Consider the following 18,484-nt stretch of genomic DNA (forward strand, 5'->3'; position numbering starts at 1 on the left):
TTTTTTTTTTTTTTTTTTTGAGACGGAGTTTCGCTCTTGTTGCCCAGGCTGGAGTGCAATGGCGCTATCTCGGTTCACCAAAACCTCCGCTTCCAGGGTTCAAGCGATTCTCCTGCCTCAGCCTCCCCAGTAGCTGAGATTAAAGGCGCCCGCCACCACGCCCGGTTAATTTTTGTATTTTCAGTGGAGACGGGGTTTCACCATATTAGCCAGGCTGGTCTCGAACTCCCGAACTGAAGTGATCCGCTCGACTCGGCCTCCCAAAGTGCTGGGATTACAGGCGTGAGCCACCGCGTCCGGCCTTAATTTTTTGAGACGGGGTCTCCCTCTGTCGCCCAGGCTGGAGTACAGTGGCAGGACCACGGCTTGCTGCAGCCTCGACCTCTCTGCCCCAAGCGATCCTCCCTCCTCGGCCTCCAGAGCAGCTGAGACCACAGGTGCGTGCTCCCACGCCCGTGGGCGCTCCTAGTTTTCTTGCCAAAAAACATCGATGCCACGAATCTGCTTGCACATACATCTAGTGAAGTGGCTGAGGATAAGTGCATTTAAAAAGCACCTAGGGCCGGGGGCGGTGGCTCACACCTGTAACCCCAGCACTTTGGGTGGCCAAGGTGGGAGGATCGTGTGAGCCCGCTTGAGTTCCAGAAGAGCCTGGGCAACATAGGAAGACCACGTTTCCATAAAAAAATGCAAAAATTAGCTGGGCCTGTTGGCGTCCGCCTGCAGTCCCAGCTACAAGGGAGGCTGAGGCAGGAGATCGCTTGGGGCAGGGAGGCCGAGGCTGCAGTGAGCCTTGGTCTCACCACCGCACTCCAGCCTGGACTACAGAGTGAGACCCTGTCTCAAAACGAAAACAAAACCAAAACAACCCCGGACATGAGTGGGGGCTGCAAGACCATCAGAGGCTCCAGTGGGGGCATCTCCCCTAAACTCCATGGCAAAAGACTGGAGGCTTCTTCCTCCCTTCCCAGGGCTCCTCCTCCTCCTCCATCAGCCTCTCCAGCCCCCTGTGCTCAGGGGTCAAGAGCCTTCCCAAAGGCCTGCTTTGGGGCAGACATGGTACTTCTGGTTGGGTGAATGCACCCCTTCCCATGTTTTCCCTGGAACAGTCTGCACCCAGAGCAGGGTAACTGACAGCAACGCAACCAGGCTGATGGATCACTCTTCTCAGCCTGGCTTCTTGATCTCCTGGTCTATTTGTATGTTAATTTATACAGACCAAAAGGACACACTGCAGGTTTAATAACCTTAATTACGGTTCTTGGCTGTCTGCAAGATTTTTTTTTCCATGTTGGTCAACATAGCATTAGATGACACCAGTTGAGAATTGAGTGGCTACTTCTTTATGGCTTACCCTTGAAGGGTTATGTGACTCACCCAAGATCCCACAGAGAGGGAAGGAGCTGGGGCTCGCCTGTGTTTGTGGCCAGAGCCTGCAGGCAAACTGTGTTTACGGTGGGCAGGGAAGGTTCCCTGGGCCCCAGGAGGGAGTGGGGCTGGGCTGTGGAGCTTTGGTTCATGCCATGCTAACAGTGGTGGTGCCTCAGGACTGAGAGCCTCCATCTTGCAAGTCCCCAACCTCAGGACTAGCCTCCTTCAGGGCCCGTGTCCTTTTGAGACTTTGAGCCACCTGTCCCTAGGAAGCAGTGAATCAGGGCAGCGAGTGTGGCTGGTTAAAGCCGAGATGTCTGTGCCCAGGCCCCAACTCTCTTCCACAGTCAAAAGGCTTAGAAGGAAGTTGAGGGATTGGTGTTTCTCGCAGAAACAGTGTTTTCTTTCTTGGAGGTAATTTGTACAAAAGTTTTCTTAGCTGGTTCTAGGCACCAAGCTAAAAGCTACTGGTGACTTTGAATCCGCACTACCCCATGAGGTTGATACTATTACCGTCTGCATTTTATGATTAAGGAGACTGACTCTTTCCCCAGGTCACACAGTGAGGCAATGGCAAAACTGAGAACTGCTGCCTCAACTCATTCTTACCTTTTATTCTTTGCTGCCGCAGGCCTGGGTGGCTTGCTCCCTCCCCACCCCAAAGCACAGCATAATCCTCCTCCACCCACTTCCTGCAAAAGCACTGCTGGAAGTGACACCACCACACACCACATCAAATGCTTACCTCCTCTGACCAGCTCATTTCTCATGGCAAGTGATGGGGCCACAGGCAGGCACTGCACACAGCCAGATGCCATCCGTGGGAAGAGAGTGGAGAGTGCTTGGTGCTGCCGCATTTGGAAGATGCTTCTTAACCACGGGTTTCAATCCCTTCTCTACCCATGCAGCTTCTGTTAAGGCATTTCGGCCGTGCCACTCCTAATTTCCATGTGAACTCTGTAAAATTAGAACTCTTTGATCTGTAGTTCTCTCTGGTCAAATTACCAAGAAAAGAGGGATGTACCACCTGAGAAAGCATGTTCAGCTTTATCGTTTTTAACTTTTTTTATTTAAATAAGGAGAATTCTTTCATATGGAAAGAGCTAGTACAATCACATATTTGAAAGGAGAAACAACAGGTACTGAACCGGAGGGAAAGGGCGAGGGTTTGAGTGTGCCAGCACCGGCCTGGTGAACCCGCGACTCCATTTCCCATCCAAGGCGAGTTTCCCGAAATAACGTCTCAACAAGCTGCACTCACACCTCTAGCCATCGTCTGCCCTTTCAAATATCTGGTCTACATGGAAAGACAAAAGAGGAAAGGCCGAAACATAAACAAAAGGAAACAAAACAAAACACAACCCTCTCAGGAACCAAACAAAAACCCCCAAATCCTTTTTTACTACACAAGGCATGAGGTCAAAAGCTTAAGAGTACAGTGTCCCCTTTAGATCATGGGAGAAAGGCGTCCACACAGAGCCTTAGCAGGAATTTCCACTCCGAGGCTCCAGAACATGCCGAAGATGGGGCTCTGGGGGTGCCACTACCATCCTGGAGGTCACCAACTGGGGTGGAGACAGTGATGAAGAAGGTCTCACGTGCCCGAAGACCACCAGCCAGATATACACTGGTGGCCCTGGTGGAGGATGGCTGGGCAACAGCGTCCATCTCCAACACCGAGCCACTCCCGTCCTGAATGACTTCCTGCTTAGGTCCATCACATTTCAGAAGACTTTCTGGAAGCCTACGTTTCCCATTCATCGCAGAATATGACAGAGCACACACACTCTGGTATCCTTGGTCTTCAAAGGCCATTTCCAGCAGACCCTCTAACCTAGGCTTGCTCTGCAGGAAGTGAAAAGGGACAAATGAAGATTGGAGGGGCAGCCTGCAGCTACTTGGCAGAGAGGAACCAAATGGCAAGGGAGAAGGCTCCACCAGAGCTGCCAGGCCGCCGCAGCAGGCCAGGCCACAGCATGGCCGTGCACCTGTGTGCGCTCAGCTTCCAGAAGGCGTCACTGACCATCCGGAAGGCAGATCCAGAAGATAGGAGGGTGACAGCTCAGCTGGAGAGCACTGATGTCAATGTTTAACAATGTACCCCAGTGTCCCTAGAAGTGGCTGGAAGGACCACAGCTTTGGAACTGAACTGATTTTCTCGAATGTGAAATAAAACCATCCTTTGTTTTCCCCCTTAAGGAACCTAGAGCCAGAGTGTCTATGAGTTCCAAGTTTGAAAACAACACAAATGTTAAAAACAACAACAACAAAAACAACTGGGGGGAGAAGCCAACAGTGAAGAAAATCACACCGAATGCAGCTGGCACTGAAGTCCCCAGTGGGTGGGTGAGCATTTCAGATGCACACCCACACTCTGGACTTCTCCCCACTCTAGCGGACAGTGGACAAATACCACCGCAAGGCCACTGGTTGCTGAGCAATGCGCCGCACCCCCGATGGCAAAGGCAGAGCTGCCAGCATTGGGAGGAGGGCAACTTTAGCAGGCAAAAGTGAGTGGGTTCTGACCCCCCACTCAGCAGCAGAAAAGGCAAGTGCTGGTCTCCACCTGTTCCTACCAAGGCCCCGTGGTATCCTGGCAGAAGCCTCTGCATGTATCTGCGCTCTGAAGGTGGGGGTTTGAAAACAAAATAAGACCCTACGTCCTACTACCTTGAGCTTGGCTCTAAAACCACGTGAAAGGAAGAGATATATTGCACCTTAAAACGTCTCTGCACTAAGAACTGCATTTAATCAGACCAAGGAGGGGTTGGGGCGCTGGGAGGCCTGAGGCCTGCCCTCAGCCCCCAGTCTCATTTAAAATCTGCATCTCAGCGAAGAGACTGCAGCTCAGGTCACACAGAGGTGGTGACTGCACCGAACTTCACATGCAATTTCCTGGCCTTTCCTGCACAGAATTAATTCAGACATTATATATAAATAGAGCAGTGAAACATTTACTTCTTTTTTTTTCATCTAGACCTACAACATCAATACATATAAATAAATTCTAGTGTTTGTTTTTTTATTTGGGGTCGGGGAGAAGGAAGGAAGGAAATACCGGGTAAGAGAAAAGGGCTGGAGAACAGGTGACCTTTTTGTTTTTATTTTTTCTCAAACAGCAAGTACTGTGGGTCTGATGCCAGGTTCACCTGAAGGGTCTATCTTTTTAACAGCATCCGGGAGGCTTTTTCTTTCGACAGATCACACGCACCACCGCGTCAGGTGGGAGGGGTCTCGCCATGTGGCTCAAGTGTCCAGGTGGAGATGAATGTGTGGCTCCTGCAGGCCTGGACTCACCCAGGAATGGCTTGGCAAGGGGGGCGGATAGGGACAAAGAGGGCTCATCCCAGGCCCCACAAGCAGCCGCTTGCAGTGGGAGAAGGAAAAGCAGACACGCAGCTCAGGTAGAGAATGCCCGAACTGTCAGGTGGACAGCCCCTGGGGAAAGGACTCAAGCGTAAAGACTCGGGACGAAGAGGGAAAAGACCAGGGGAGGGCAGGAGGGGAGCTGCTGAAAGATGCAGGTGAACAGTAAAGCAGCTTTCAGTAAAACTGCTCCTTCCCAGGCAGCTCTGGGGTGGGCGCTGTTTGTAGGAGGCCGTTCTCCCACTTCCTTAGAATTGTGAGAGCAGTAAGAAGTTACTTTAGCAGTTCCTAAGATGCTCCTTCCCCATGTTCTACACTGGACACAGAGCTTAAAGCCCAAGCCCGAGCGCTGTCCTGCACCCGTGAGATGCTGAGGGCAGCCTCTGGGGGGGTGCATCCCCGGCCCTCTCCTCACAGTGTTCTGAGCTGGCCTCCTCTGGAAGAGCAGGTAGACGCTCAATGACCCCTAAGAACAGCTAAGAAACTTGAACTGTCCCCTTCCCTTTCCTCGGAATCACAGAATCTGGAGTGATTTCCTTGTTTCTTATTTAAAAACGACAAGCCCAGCACACGATGGCTCACACAAGCCTCTGGCTGGAGAAGCTGCCCCTGCAGAGACTGCGCAGGCCCTCTGGACCTTGGTCAGCCCTCCACCCAGCCTCACCCTGCCCCCCCAGCCCCGGCCATCTGAAGACAAATGAGACAGATGCCTGCTGCTTAGCTCAGGCCCTCCTGTCCTGACAACCTGGGTCTGCTGCTGGGAGTGAAGCAAAGGAGGAACAGGACAAACTCCCAGTGGCCTCACGTGGGGACCACACGCAGGTCCACTCCTCCGCCACCAAGTGGTGTTGACGATGAACTAGCTGTGTGGGAGGTGGAGACGGGTCCAGAGAAAGCAGCAGGCTCCAGAAGAGGAAGGAAGGAAAACAACAGGTTACAGAAGGCTTCAAGGAAAGAAGTGCGTGAAAAACAGCGCCCCTGAGGGGCAGGGTATGGAGTCCCAGAAGCAGAGCCCACAGGGCCTGGGATGGGCCTGTGGTATCTCAGCTCATCCCATCTGGGCCAACCTGGGAGCCACCAGCAGCCATCTCCATGATTGGTCTCTAGTGCTCAGCACATCCACTGGCTTTAGAGGAGCTCGGGACAGGGACCCTGTGTGATCCTCATGCTAAAACCATCATCAACTTCATGGGCTGCCTGTAGGCACCCTGGGCTCATCAGGCCAGAAGCTGGAACCCAACTGTGACTCCCCCTGCCGCCACCTGCCTGCTGCTCTGCGCACCCCACTGCTTCCCAGGCGGGGAGCCAGGCACCAGAGTGCTCGCGACGGGTGCCCTGGAGAACCTCCATTTCTTTTTGCAAATAACCTCAAAGATGAACCAGCTGAGGAATCAGGAGGGGATGCATTCTTAAGAGTCACCTCTTAAGGTACTGCAGTGATGTATCAAATTAAACAGGACAGAGGCTAGAGATGGGAGGGAGGGGAGGGGCTGGCGAGAAACATATAAAAGTTCAGCTATACACAGGGAGCTTGCGTTTCTGTTTTCTTTTCCTTTCCCCTTTGTAAAAACCTTGGCTACATTTTAAAACAAAAAGCCTCAAAGTAAAATGACCCTGCTGCCAAACCACTGTGCCTAGGAATGGGCGGCTGGGCCGGAAGCACTGCTGAGAAGGCGCCCTGGCTGTGCGGCAGGACAGGGAGGAGGCAGGGAGGGCGGATCTGCACTGCACGGGAGGCGTCACTCCACGGTCACGGTGGGAGCAGATGGGATGAAGGTGTCGTTTGCTTTTTTGTTTCATATCAAAGCAAGCGGGTCAATGCCATATATCCACGGGTGCAAGCTGGTTGACAACGGAGCTTTCGGGAGTGGAGAGGAGGGAGGTCTCTCAGTCCGGGCCAGGCATTTGGACGGTGGATCTGGTGAGGCTCCCGAGTGTTGGCTATGTCAAGGCCGCATGGCGGCACCATCCCCAGTGGGGCGAGGTGAGGTGGCAGCCAGGCACCATCAGGCCTTACTCTCCTCCACTTTGACAGGCCGAGGCTTGATCGCTCCGGTTCGCTTCATCTGGGAGGCAGCCGAGGGGGCCTCCTGCAGCTTCACGGCTCCCAGGCTGGGTTTCTCATCCACTCGTTGTTTTGCCTTTGGACAGATGAATGAGAAAAAAAAAGTGACCCTGGCGCTGAAGTGTGTTTGGACACATAGTTCCCACCACTCCCTTCCTGCTCCTGAGTTGCAGGGAAAGCTCCCTTAAGTCGTCCGTCCCTTGGCTGAAGGACCAGACTTAGAAACCCTCCTCCTAGTAAGGAAAGTGGCGCGAGTGCCCTCTCTGCTCCCTCCCCATGAGCCCCGAGTGCAGTGATTCGGAGAGGCAGGAAGACACCGGGTCCTCCACAAAGAATTCCGCCATGGCACATCCCAGGGCGGAAGCAGTTCTGGTCCCAAGGCCAACTGGAAGAACCTTTTCAAATCAGTGCACCTCCTGCCCCGCAGGCAAAAAACCTCCTTCGAGTAGATCCAAGTGCCCCCTGCACGTCTCGGAGCCCCCGACTGTCTGCTGGGGCCCTAGGCAGACTTGGCCCCCACAGATCTCTGGCCGCGATTCAGCCAAACCCCTTACCACTCCCACTCTGTAACCTTTTCCTGGGGCCCCATTCCTAGTCAGGGCTCCCCTGGTCTGTGGCTCTACACAGGGAGTGGGTGGGGAAGTCACAGAGCAGTCAGCGCATCTGTCCCCCACCAGGTCTGACCTCTGGAAGAAAGCTTTAGAAGCTCATTCCACACAACTCTCATGACCCCCAAGGGAACCAATGAGAGCAATCACTGCCCACCTCTACCAGCCAGGCACAGTGACTGATTCAAAACCCAGGTCTGAGGGGCCTAAGCTCTGAGCCTCACCATGTTTTAGAGAACAGAGAAGAGAATAGTGCCTGCAGGAAAATACACTGCGATGTCCTTTTCATTATATGGGTAAAATTAACTTCACCTGTGCTCCCACCCAGCCAAGACAAAAACGAGACACACCACTGACTAGAACCAGCGCGCGCACCCGGGCTCCTAGAGCCAACCCCCAAACCTAACCGAGTCTCCCAGGGCACCTCAGCCCCGACCTGCCAGGGCTGGTCCACCTTCCAGCACCACCTCCTCAGAGGAATCGGCATCCTCCCTTCTCTGCAGGACAAGGAAGGATCCAGACGCCCGTCAAGAGGAGAAATGCCTTCGCCAGGAGGGACGCGGATGGCCCAGCTCCTGGTTCCGTGCTCTAACCGCTAGGGCATGGCTCTCTTTAGACAAGGAGCGCTCAGATAGGTTGGACAGTCCCTTCTCTTTTGGCGCTTGGAGACAGGCCTAAGTGTCCAGGGCTGAAGGGTCTGGAAAGCCATCTTCTACCTGTTGCACGTAGTGTCCCTGCACAGAGCCCATGTTAACTGCTGATCCAGAGGGCTTCCCACTGGGGCTAGCAGAGCTAGGCCTGAAAAAACCAAAGGCAGGGGTTGAGAATACACAACGTGTCACCACAGAAATGGAGTCAAAGCCTAGCACACGGAGGAGGCACAAGGAAGGAAGGGCCTGTGGCCAGAGGCGCGTGCTCGGGACGGTCCGTGGGATGGAAAACCACCATAGACTTAAGACAGCCCAGAATGCAGAAGGGTGAGGGGGTGGCCGTCACTGACCACCCCAGCACCTCCAGGACAGAGCTCAAGGAGACGCACCACAAGAGACGGAGGCCGAGGCCCTGTACAGGTGGGAACAGCTGTCCTGCTGTGCAGAAAGCGACACTGGCTGTCTCAGGGTCTGGACCAACATGATGCAGTGCCCCAGACGAAAGGCCTAGAAGCCTGACACTGAGCCAGAACTGTGCCGAGTATTGTTCTAGTCTTAACTTTTTAGAAGAAGGGGTGGGGGAACCAAAATGTAGAACATACTTCTAAATGTGTCCCACTGACCACTAGTTAGTTCCCAGGGATGTTGATTAGGTGCTACGTGGAAAACAAGTCTGCAGTCAAAAAGCCTAAGTGCCGTGTGTGCAGAGTTCAACAGGACTCTCAACCTAGGGCCGCTCAGCCTCTGTGTGGTGAACACCCTCCCCAGCAGGCCACCCAGGGGACAGCACTCCCCCAAGGACCTGACCAGGGAACCCTTGTTTTTGCAGCGCACATCTCAGCAGCTCTATTTCCAGAACACTTTGGGAAACACTACTTTACACAATTATAGCAATTCCCCAACCCCCCTAAAACACCATAGAAACAAAGCTACTAGTTTAAGGCTTCCACTGTCTAAATAGGCTCCAAAGAATAATCTGCTGCCATTCATTCCTACAACTACACAGACACAGGTGACTCTTGTCCTGTGAGGCTCTGTTCTCTGGGTTTTGCCTTTTTGAGGAAGGCTCTGTAGCCAGAGGCTTCTGGAATCTGCTTGTGGCAGCAGCAGGACAGCATCTGCTGAGACCTGCAGCTGCCTTCCTCCCTCCAGTTCCGCTCCATGGTCGCTACTGTCCAGCTATCTTTTTCACACAGTCCTGATGTTTTGGTCTGTATGATAGACATGGTAGGAAAACAAAATGTACTAAAAACAGAAATAAATGAAGCCAGGAGAGTGAAAATAAGAACAGAAAAGAAAGAATGGGAGGAAAATTCACAAAAACCCCTTTCTCTGGAAATGAAGGTACAAGAGTGGAATGCCGTGACGGAAGACAGGCAAAGGGCAGCAGGGCAGAGGGGGCGCAGCCAGAGCAACTTGCAGACCATGGGGGCCCGGCTTGCAGAGCGCTCCTCGGGTCTGCAAGTACCTGTGTAGTCGTGGGAACACTTTGTGGCGCCTGATGGTATTAACCTCACAGGGCACCATGGGTCAGGCAGGTCTGTTTCACTCATTTATAAACACAAAGGGGTCTCAGGACTCTCCCACATGTAACAAGGGTGGACTGTACAAGCCCTCGGAGCCCAGGGCCAGAGCATGCTGCCTTCACACACCAGCACGGGCAGAAAAGGCAGTGGACCAGAGGCTCTCACCGGCATCCGACAGAGCCACCTGAGTATCCAGCTAAGGGGACCCTGAGACAGTTGCTGGAGGTGGAGACAGACACAAAGGAAGCAAAAAGAGAGTGCTGGTTTGTAGTGTGGAAGGAATGGCCCCACAAGCCCAGCAATAAAAAGTCCCCTGGCAGGGGTCATAGGGCAAGTCCGAGGAAAGAGACGCTAGGAAAGGCCATGCTTCTCCCCTTGCCAGGATGCAGCCCTGTGGCCAGTGGGTCCTGTTTTAGGATCTGATGGGAAGTCACGTCAGTCCTGACGCCTACTAAATGTCAGCCGTTCCTTTTCCTACCTTTCCAGGAAGCTCCCCAATCCAGAGCATCTTATTATAATGATTAAAGCCAAAACCACTCTCCTGATTCCTCACTCCCCCATGTTTAACTGCAACACAGGTGCATCCCAGTGCCGAAACACCACAGTGACACGTGGCCCACAGAGGGACCAGGTCTCTGGTGGCTCTCCCCAGGCCCAAAGATTCTTCTGAGCCACCGGGCCACGGCTCTGGCAACTGCTCAGCTCATAGCACAGTCCCCGGGGAGTGGCTTTACCTGTAGGTCTGTGGCGATGGCACGGGGCCTCCTGAAGGGACATTCTGTTTACTGTCGGCAAAGTGGAAGCCTTTCATCTCCATCTGAGGGGGCGAGAGACCACGCAGCAACAAGCTGTCATCTGAGGCCCTGGGCACAGCTGGACCACACAGACTCACTCAACAACCCAGCGCAGAGGCGGTGAGGGCATGGGAATGCCCAGGGAGGCATCTTCTAGAGCAGTGGTTTTTGGCACCAGGGCCCAGTTTCATGGAAGACAATTTTCCCACAGACCAGGACAGCTCTGCAGCCCAGGGGCTGGGGACCCCTGTTCTAGAGGAGTCTGCAAGCCCCTCCCCTCCAAGCCAGACTCAAGAGGGCTGCTTCTTAGAAAGCAAGAACCATCACAATATTTTGTTCTTTTTAAAGTGAGGTGAGAGAGCCAATGAAGCATGGCCGTCCATAGCAGGGCCTCCTGGAGAGCCGGGGAGGAATGCTGATTCCTGGCCCTCAGCCCTCGACACCTTCAGAGTCCCCAGGACCTGCATGTGTGATGGCCCCACACACGGTCACCTTCCTTTCTGCCCTGACAGTCCTGCGCACACCCAAACCACTGGCTCCTTCTACCACACAGGAGTACTTAGCTTGCTAGAAAAGGCTGGTGACACAAGGCCCCCTCCCTAGGATCAGAGACAGATGGGTCCCCTTACCTCTCTGCTGGTGTTCAGGACTGGCGGCTGGGACCCGGGCGGAGGAATCCTTCGGGGGGCCCCAACAGAGAGGCTCTGCCCAGGCGGCAGCTGAATGGACTGGGGCAGGATCAGCGGCTGCTGCCCGGAGCCGTACCGAGGCAGTGGCATGGTCAGCTGTTGGGTGACAACGACAGTCAGGAGGGGGACCGACCGATGCTACGGAGAAACCCCAAACACGCACCAAAGAGCGACTGCACATGTACTTCAAATTCATACATTTCAGAAGAACTAAAGCAAAGCCTGCACACAGCAGGACACGCTCTGATTTCTACTGCAGCACGGGAGACATCGCCCAGGATTTCACACCTTCGATGGCAGGGGCACGTCTTCTTGCTGGAATGGAGTAGGTGGTGAGAAAATGGGCAAGACGAAGCTGGCTGCAGGCACAGGAGCTAACAGCGTTACGTGCGTCTCATCCACATCTCTGCTAAGGGCTGCGTCTATCCTTCTCATCTGCATCTCTGCTAAGAGCTGCGTCTATCTTTCTCATCCGCATCTCTGCTAAGGGCTGCGTCTATCTTTCTCATCCGCATCTCTGCTAAGAGCTGCATCTATCTTTCTCATCACATCTCTGCTAAGAGCTGCGTCTATCTTTCTCATCCGCATCTCTGCTAAGGGCTGCGTCTATCTTCGGCCCTTTCTGCCTTTGTCCGGCAAGTGCTTGCTAAAAGCATACGAGGTGCTGGGGAAGCGGCAGGGCCCTGTCCGACATGGGCCTGCACGCTGCCAGGGTGGTATGTCACATGCTGGACACAGCTGCAGGACACTCAGGGTGCAAAGCAGCACAGGATCTGTGTGTGCACACCAGATCTGTGGGTGCACACGGGGCGGGGTGGGCAAGGAGAGGACGAGTGAGGAAAGTCAGAAGTAATGGCCAAGCCAAATCCCAAAAGATGAAAGCTACACCAGACGTGTATCTCTGCATTCCTCTGTACAGCACATTCAAGACTTTCACTGTTTTGCATCAAGTGGTGGTAAAAACAAGACTGGGCTGGATTCTGGGCTGTGGGGGTCCTTTGAAGCATGCTGTGACAGGAGAACAGGGTGGCTGCAGGGCCTAACTAACTAGAAGAAGATAGGCGAGGGGGAGATGTGGGCTTGGAGACTCTTAAGGACAGGGGGACACAATGGGGTAGCGGGGCAGGGCCACATATGTTCTCTCAGTCACTGTCCTCTTCATCTCCCTGCTATTGAGTCCACAGTGGAGGGTCAGAAGGATCTATTGGAATTACATCACTGAGACTTGCAGTGGCCAGAGCCGCAAAACACCATGCTCCTCCTTGGAGCACCAACATGGTGCAGGATGCTGCCATTTAGAGTGCTGACTTGGGGTACGATCTGACTTGCCGGGAGGCCAGGTAGGAGCCCCTGCAGGAGCTGGACAGCGTGGAGCGGGGTGGAGGGGATGAGACACAGCTGGATTTGAATGCTTCTAAAGCCAGAGCTGACAGGCCGCTGACGGGTTGGCTGCGGGGAGGGGAGCAGGGAGCCAAAGAGGACGTGGACTGGACGAGCAGAAGGACGGGGAGGAACATCGAGTTTTGGATACAATGAGTCTTGAGAAGTCATGAGACACCACAGCAGAGATGCTGGAAAGTCCACTGGATTTCAGATTCAATTCCAGGGACAGATCTGAGCTGAAGATGTCCATTTGGGAGTGAGGAGAAGATGGAGGAATTTAGAGCCATGACTCTTCAAAGATGCCCAAAGCAGGGCCCAGGGTCATGCCACCCGTTACGGACTGGGAAGGAGAGGGGACAGCAAAGGAGACTGAGGAGGAGGTCTGAGGCAGCAGGAAAGCCAGGAGTGACCACCTGGTAACTGGGTGAAGAAAGTGGTTCAAGGGTGTGGGGGGCGGGATTACGGGGTCAGCACTGCAACTCATCTGTGTACTGACAGGAAGGGCCATCTGATGCATGAAAGAGAGGGAGACTTGCTGGGGCGGGGCCCCCCAGGGGCACAGGCAGCACCCAGGCAGGGATGTGGCCACATGGGCTTGGAGACTGTCACTGCTTCTGTTTCCTGGGTGACACAGAAAGGGAGGTCACGGATGGGAGGCAGCGAGGGGCAAGATGCAAGTCTGAAAAACTGCTAGGAGGGTGAGGGTTGGCTCAGAGCCACAGCTTGGATGAAATGCAAAGGCCATGTGGCTCAACGGACCTGCTGATGGGGAGGAAGAAGCCAAGCCAAGTGGGTGAATGACAAAAACGTGGGTGGCGGAGACTGGGCGTGGTGGCTCACACCTGTAATCCCAGCACTTTGAGAGGCCACAGTGGGTGGATCACTTGAGGTCAGGAGTTCGAGACCAGCCTGGCTGACATGATGAAACCCCATCTCTATTAAATATACACAAATTAGCCGGTGGGTGGTGGGCACCTGTAATCTCACCTACTCGGAGGCTGAGGCACAAGAATCGCTTGAACCCAGGAGACAGAGGTTGCAGTGAGCCGAGACTGTGCCACTGCACTCCAGTCTGGGTGATAGAAACACCATCTCAAAAAGAAAAAAAAAAAAAAAAAAGGATTTTCGAGTTGGGTCACTAGAGGGAGTTGAAAAAGCCAGAGGTGACAACTGAGAGGGACGCTGAAAGTTGAGATTATGCGAGAGCTACAGCTACTGGGAGCGGCCAAGCCTAGAGAGGACTGCACAGAGCAGGGGCCCAAGTGAACAAGAGCACCAGTGGCGAGGAGGGTACAAACTGGGTGGACAGGGTCCATGGCACAAAGACCCAGGGTCATCTCTGCAGACATCAAAACCACTAGGAACTGGAACAGGAGAGTGGAGACAGACTGCAAGCCAGGCCAGACAAAGAGGGTGACCCTCAAAGGTGCCAAATGCTGCCCACAGGTCGATGGAGAAGATTTCACAGCAGACGCTGGATGTGGTGACGGCACCATAGCAGTGTGGAGGGCTTCTCAGGCACAGTCTATAGTGTGGCTTTAAAGCTGGGGTTTCAGGGAGGAAGGAAAGAGTCTAGAAGCATCAACAACTATGCAAACAGGACGCCTACCCCATTCCACACCCTACTGCACAAGGGCAGGGAGAAAGGAAGGAGCCCCCATCTGGGGACTGCAGGAGCAGGCAGTGCTGAGGGGACAGCCAGGTCTTGAGAATAAAGAGGTGGATGAGGGGCCAGGGGTGGTGGCTCACGCCTGTAATCCCAGCCCTTTGGGAGGCCAAGGCGGGTAGATCACTTGAGGTCAGGAGTTCGAGACCAGCCTGGCCAACATGGTGAAACCCCATCTCTACCAATACAAAAATTAGCCAGGCGCGATGGCACACACTTGTAGTCAGCTACTCAGGAGGCTGAGGCAGGAGCATCGCTCGAATGCGGGAGGCAGAGGTTGTAGTGAGCCGAGATCATACCACTGCACTCCAGCCTAGGCGACAGACTCTGTCCAAAAGAAAAAAAAAGTGATGGGGCTACTCAGAAGAGGCTGATTTCCTGCACACTGAGGAGCGGGCACGGTGGCTACCAATGAACAGCATGATGGGCCAGCACACACTGAGGCGGGCGGAAAGAAAAGGCAAGGTCATGAAGGAAAGAAGCCCAGGGCTTCGGGTGGAGTGACTGAATTCCTGACCTGTGGGAGCTGGGAGTCCAACATCTGGGAGGCACCCAGGCCGGCAGCCTGGCTGAGCTGGCCCTCATAGACCAGGGCTTGGTTCCCGCTCATGGGCTGGTAGGGTGAGCCAGACTGCGGCTTCACCATCTCCAAGGGCTGCATGCCTGGGAACGCAGAGTACGGAGGCTTCAAGGCTGTGCCTCCAGAGAGGATCATGGTGCTGGGCGGTGACAGGCTGGGGTGCATGTACACCTGAGATCTGCAAAAGCCAGACAGATGGTCGGGATCAGGTCGATGAGTCCAGCTGCGGGTCTCGTCCCACCCCTCAGACATCCCCCAGAGAGCTTGCTAAAACACAGATCCCCGGCCCCACTCCCAGAGCGCGACTCAGAGGGTCCAGGATGGGGCCTGAGAACAAGCTCTTAGATGGCGCTGATGCTGCTGGATTAAACAAGTGAACACATCCAGGCTGTATGAGGCACAGGACATCAGCCACAGTGACTGGCAGCCACACTGACGGAGCAGCCCGCGGTGGCGAGGAGGCAGGGAGTCAAGGGGAGAGAAGGAGGAAGGAGCAAGGGAAGGAAGCAAGATGACATGGAAAAGCAAAACAAGGCCTGCCACATATCAGCTCGCCCCGGGCCTCTCCTAGAGCACAGTTAACAACGGACTGAAGAGTGATCCAGAGCAAAGCCCCACCCCTCCCCACCCCACTGCCCCAAAGCAGAGAAGCACCAAACAGCTGCAGGACAAAGGCTGCACACAGGGCTGAGGCCCTGGCTGTGAGCTGCCAGCTCCACAAGCTGGTACATGAGCTCACCTGAAGGGCTGTAAGGAGCTGAAGATCTCCTGGGACTGGGACACAGGAAGCCCACCCCTCAGTCCAAGCTGAGCTTGTGCCTGCAGAGATGTGTGAAGGGAGATAGGGATCTGCTGGGCAGCGGCGGCCTGTGAACAGGAAAATGGGGTGGTGGAGGTAACCCGCAAGGCCCATCCAGGTGATTCCTCCCCTCCCACCTCCCCTGCCCCTCTCCACATGGCTGCTGGAACACCGCCCAAAATTCGAATGCCAGCATGTCATTCCTGGGCTTCCCTTGCTATTGGGATGAAGCCTATAATGAAAAACTGATAGCAGCCCCAAACCGCAGCATCTCCCTACCCTGGAATTCTATACAGCAACAAAAATGGATTCTAGCACATACATCAACAGAGGTGAGTCCCAGAAACATAATGCTGAATTTAACAACGTACAAAAACAGGTACATGCAGTTTGACTCAGTTATGCAAGAACCAAAATCTTGAAAACCAAACAATACAGCAGTTAAGAACATGTTTTTAAAGAGGTCAGCAGAGACCACGTCCTCCATCAGCAAGCCTGCACTTGGAGCAGATTCTGCCTGGAAGTCCACTGTCGTGGCTGTGCAGACACATGGGTCTGAGGGGCGGCTGAACCATCCCAAAGGCCCAGCACCAGCGTTAGAGGGGAGACTTCCAAAAATCACCCCTTGGCAGCACAGAAAGTATGCCAGTCCTGCATAAATAACCAACGCCTGCTCATTTCTACGACTACCTCTTTCTAATGCATCCATGCCTGGGAGTTTAGGCCTTTCTTCTCTTCATCAGAAGGATACCTGATCACCAAAGAAAATTCCATTTTAGCTAATTCCCCGGCTAGGACACAGGAGGGAGAACTTTGAGAAAGGAAAACTAAGCAGAGTCTGGAGCAGCCAACTCCACTCCTCTTCCCTGTCTCTTGTTTATTCACTTAACACATGACTCCTGGCTGCTGTGGCGGGCCAGGTGCTGGTCACCACATGTGAGGGGGACGGAAAACCAGACAGACAATGAGCAGATAGAGCAAGTCAATTCCGCCTTGCACTGGCTCCTCCCCACCACCCCCAGCCAGGCCACCTGGCTGGCTGCTGTCACCTGTTGGTAACTCTGCTGCTGAGGTATCGTTTGAGGAACGAGCCGGGGCTGACTTGCAAACACATGACCATCCAGGTACAGGGGCGGGAGGTGGCTGCCTGGAAACAGAGCGGCAGAAGGAAGGTAGAAGATCAAGCCTCACTACTTCTGAATGTCCCTGAGGGCGACAAGTCTACAGGTCTGCTCTACCCAGGAGAGTCAGTGGGGACAAGGGTGTGTGTACAGAGGCTGCTCGGTTCCCTGTGTGCCTGAAGCACGCGCCTGCTCACAACACGCCTGGCACGCACCTCAGGGAACCCAGGGAGGGTGCAGCGTCAGACCTAGGAGGAGGAAGGAGGCAGGTGGGCTCTGGCCTACCCTTCCCACCTCCCGCTCATCAACTGCCCCAGACACTCGAAGGGACATTCTACTTTAACCAGGGCTGCCTTGGTCTCTCAGTCACTGTCCTCTTCATCTCCCTGCTATTGAGTCCACAGTGGAGGGTCAGAAGGATCTATTGGAATTACATCACTGAGACTGGCAGCTGGGCCCTCAAAACCCCCACACTTTCCCTTGGGGTCATCGACACATGACAAGGATGGCAGCAGTCAGGACAAAAACAGCTACCAGTGACTAAGAGCTCTGTTGATACAAAGCCTTTTCCAGGTAAGACCTGGCTTCACGGGTGTGGCCACCTCATGGAGCAATGTCATCGCCCTCGTTTCATTTAAGAGAGGAGGACGCTGTGGTTCAGCGAGAGCTGCTCACCAGCCGAGGCAGCACAGCTCCAGCACGTAACCCAGCTCTGACTCAAAGCCAAGCCTTTGCTCACTCCTCTCAGCAGTAGGCAGGAGTGCCTCGCTGTCGTCCCCCAGTTCTGTTTCCCAGCACGGGGAAGCAGAACGTGCACATTACCAGCAGCACATGGGAGCCATGGCCACTGTGCCTAAAAACAAGTTGCTACTTCTACCTGCTACTTAAGACAAGGCCAGGAGGTGGCGTTCGGGGCTGTTAATCCGTTTCTCTTGATAATAAATGGAGAAGGACCCCAAGGCCTGGCTCAGGGGATGAGATACCTGGCATAGAAGCAGAAGGTGCTACAGAGGCCACAGGCATGGGTGGCATGGACACTCCACCGAAGGAGCTGTAGTTGACCCCGCTGGAGGCACCCACAGAGGATGGAGGCTGGATGCCTGAGCCAGCGCCGCCTGGAGAGCTCTGCTCCGGCAAACTGGGGGAGTTTTCCCAAGCCTTGCGCGCAGACTCCATCTTCAGAAGCAAGGGTGGGGGAGGGATGAAAATTACTATCATGATGGCAGTGGGCAGCACCGATCTAAGCTTTCGGGGGTTCGGGGACTCCTCCCTTCTGCCTCTTTGTAAGCTAAGGTACTAGGTGGGCCCTCGCCCAGCTCAGGGCTGGTGTTACCTTCAGAGTAAGGTCGGCGGTGGGGAAGGACATTGGGGAGAGACCAATGGCCCTCTGGATGTGATGGTCCCGCCGCAGGATGGGGATACTCTGTGTTAACCCTGCCTGGAGAGGAGGAAAAAGAAACCATGGAACACAAACAGGCACAGAGACGGCTTTGCCCAAACCCATCCACGGCTCGCCTGAACACACTCAAGGCTCGTCCAAATGCCATCTATGACTTGCCCAAACCCATCCGTGGCTTTGCCCAAAAGCACCTACAGTGCCCAGCAGCATCTATGAATTGTCCAAATGCATCTTTAGTATTGGCCACATGTACTCAAGACCACCCAGATGAAACTGATGGCAGCCAAGACCACGACTGATCTCCTGGAGATGGCTGCCTCCATCAGTTTCCTCCACACAGCTCTGCAGACAGAGAGCCGCCCCCATATCCACACTCCATGGTGCCCGCCAGACGGGAGAGCCGCGTCCCGGCAGTATAAACATGGACTGGCTGCCTGCACGCAAGCACCTGGTTCAGAAGGCACCTG

General features: G+C 54.4%; 1 protein-coding gene, 2 non-coding genes and 1 pseudogene across 11 annotated transcripts in view; 1 reads left to right on the forward strand and 3 right to left on the reverse strand.

The window, feature by feature from the left end:
- Positions 1-2,429: 2,429 nt before the first annotated feature.
- PRRC2B (proline rich coiled-coil 2B) overlaps positions 2,430-18,484 on the reverse strand; it is a 108,640-nt gene continuing 92,585 nt past the window's right edge. For 6 of the 8 annotated variants that reach the window (XM_023216924.2, XM_023216923.3, XM_026457131.2 and 3 more), the window contains 9 exons: positions 17,952-18,056; positions 17,602-17,794; positions 16,547-16,644; positions 15,438-15,565; positions 14,636-14,876; positions 11,010-11,165; positions 10,321-10,403; positions 8,127-8,208; positions 2,430-6,878 (listed from right to left, as the gene is read on the reverse strand). In XM_023216924.2, the coding sequence (XP_023072692.2) occupies positions 6,744-6,878; positions 8,127-8,208; positions 10,321-10,403; positions 11,010-11,165; positions 14,636-14,876; positions 15,438-15,565; positions 16,547-16,644; positions 17,602-17,794; positions 17,952-18,056 (1,221 nt within the window). In that variant the 3' untranslated portion in view covers positions 2,430-6,743. Of the gene's footprint in view, positions 6,879-8,126; positions 8,209-10,320; positions 10,404-11,009; positions 11,166-14,635; positions 14,877-15,437; positions 15,566-16,187; positions 16,249-16,546; positions 16,645-17,601; positions 17,795-17,951; positions 18,057-18,484 lie in introns of those variants that run through there. The other 2 variants (XM_026457133.1, XR_002732556.1) reach the window with 2 other exon arrangements.
- LOC111545826 lies at positions 2,465-6,266 on the forward strand (annotated as a pseudogene). Its single transcript, XR_002732554.1, has one exon. The product of XR_002732554.1 is annotated as an uncharacterized LOC111545826 (transcript).
- Positions 12,208-12,293, reverse strand: LOC111545983. Its single transcript, XR_002732601.1, has one exon. It is a non-coding gene; the product is annotated as a small nucleolar RNA SNORD62 (small nucleolar RNA).
- On the reverse strand, positions 16,977-17,062 carry LOC111545985. The gene has a single exon (XR_002732602.1). It is a non-coding gene; the product is annotated as a small nucleolar RNA SNORD62 (small nucleolar RNA).

The sequence above is a fragment of the Piliocolobus tephrosceles genome, chromosome 14 (genome assembly GCF_002776525.5).
Source record: "Piliocolobus tephrosceles isolate RC106 chromosome 14, ASM277652v3, whole genome shotgun sequence".
Classification (NCBI taxonomy): domain Eukaryota; kingdom Metazoa; phylum Chordata; class Mammalia; order Primates; family Cercopithecidae; genus Piliocolobus; species Piliocolobus tephrosceles.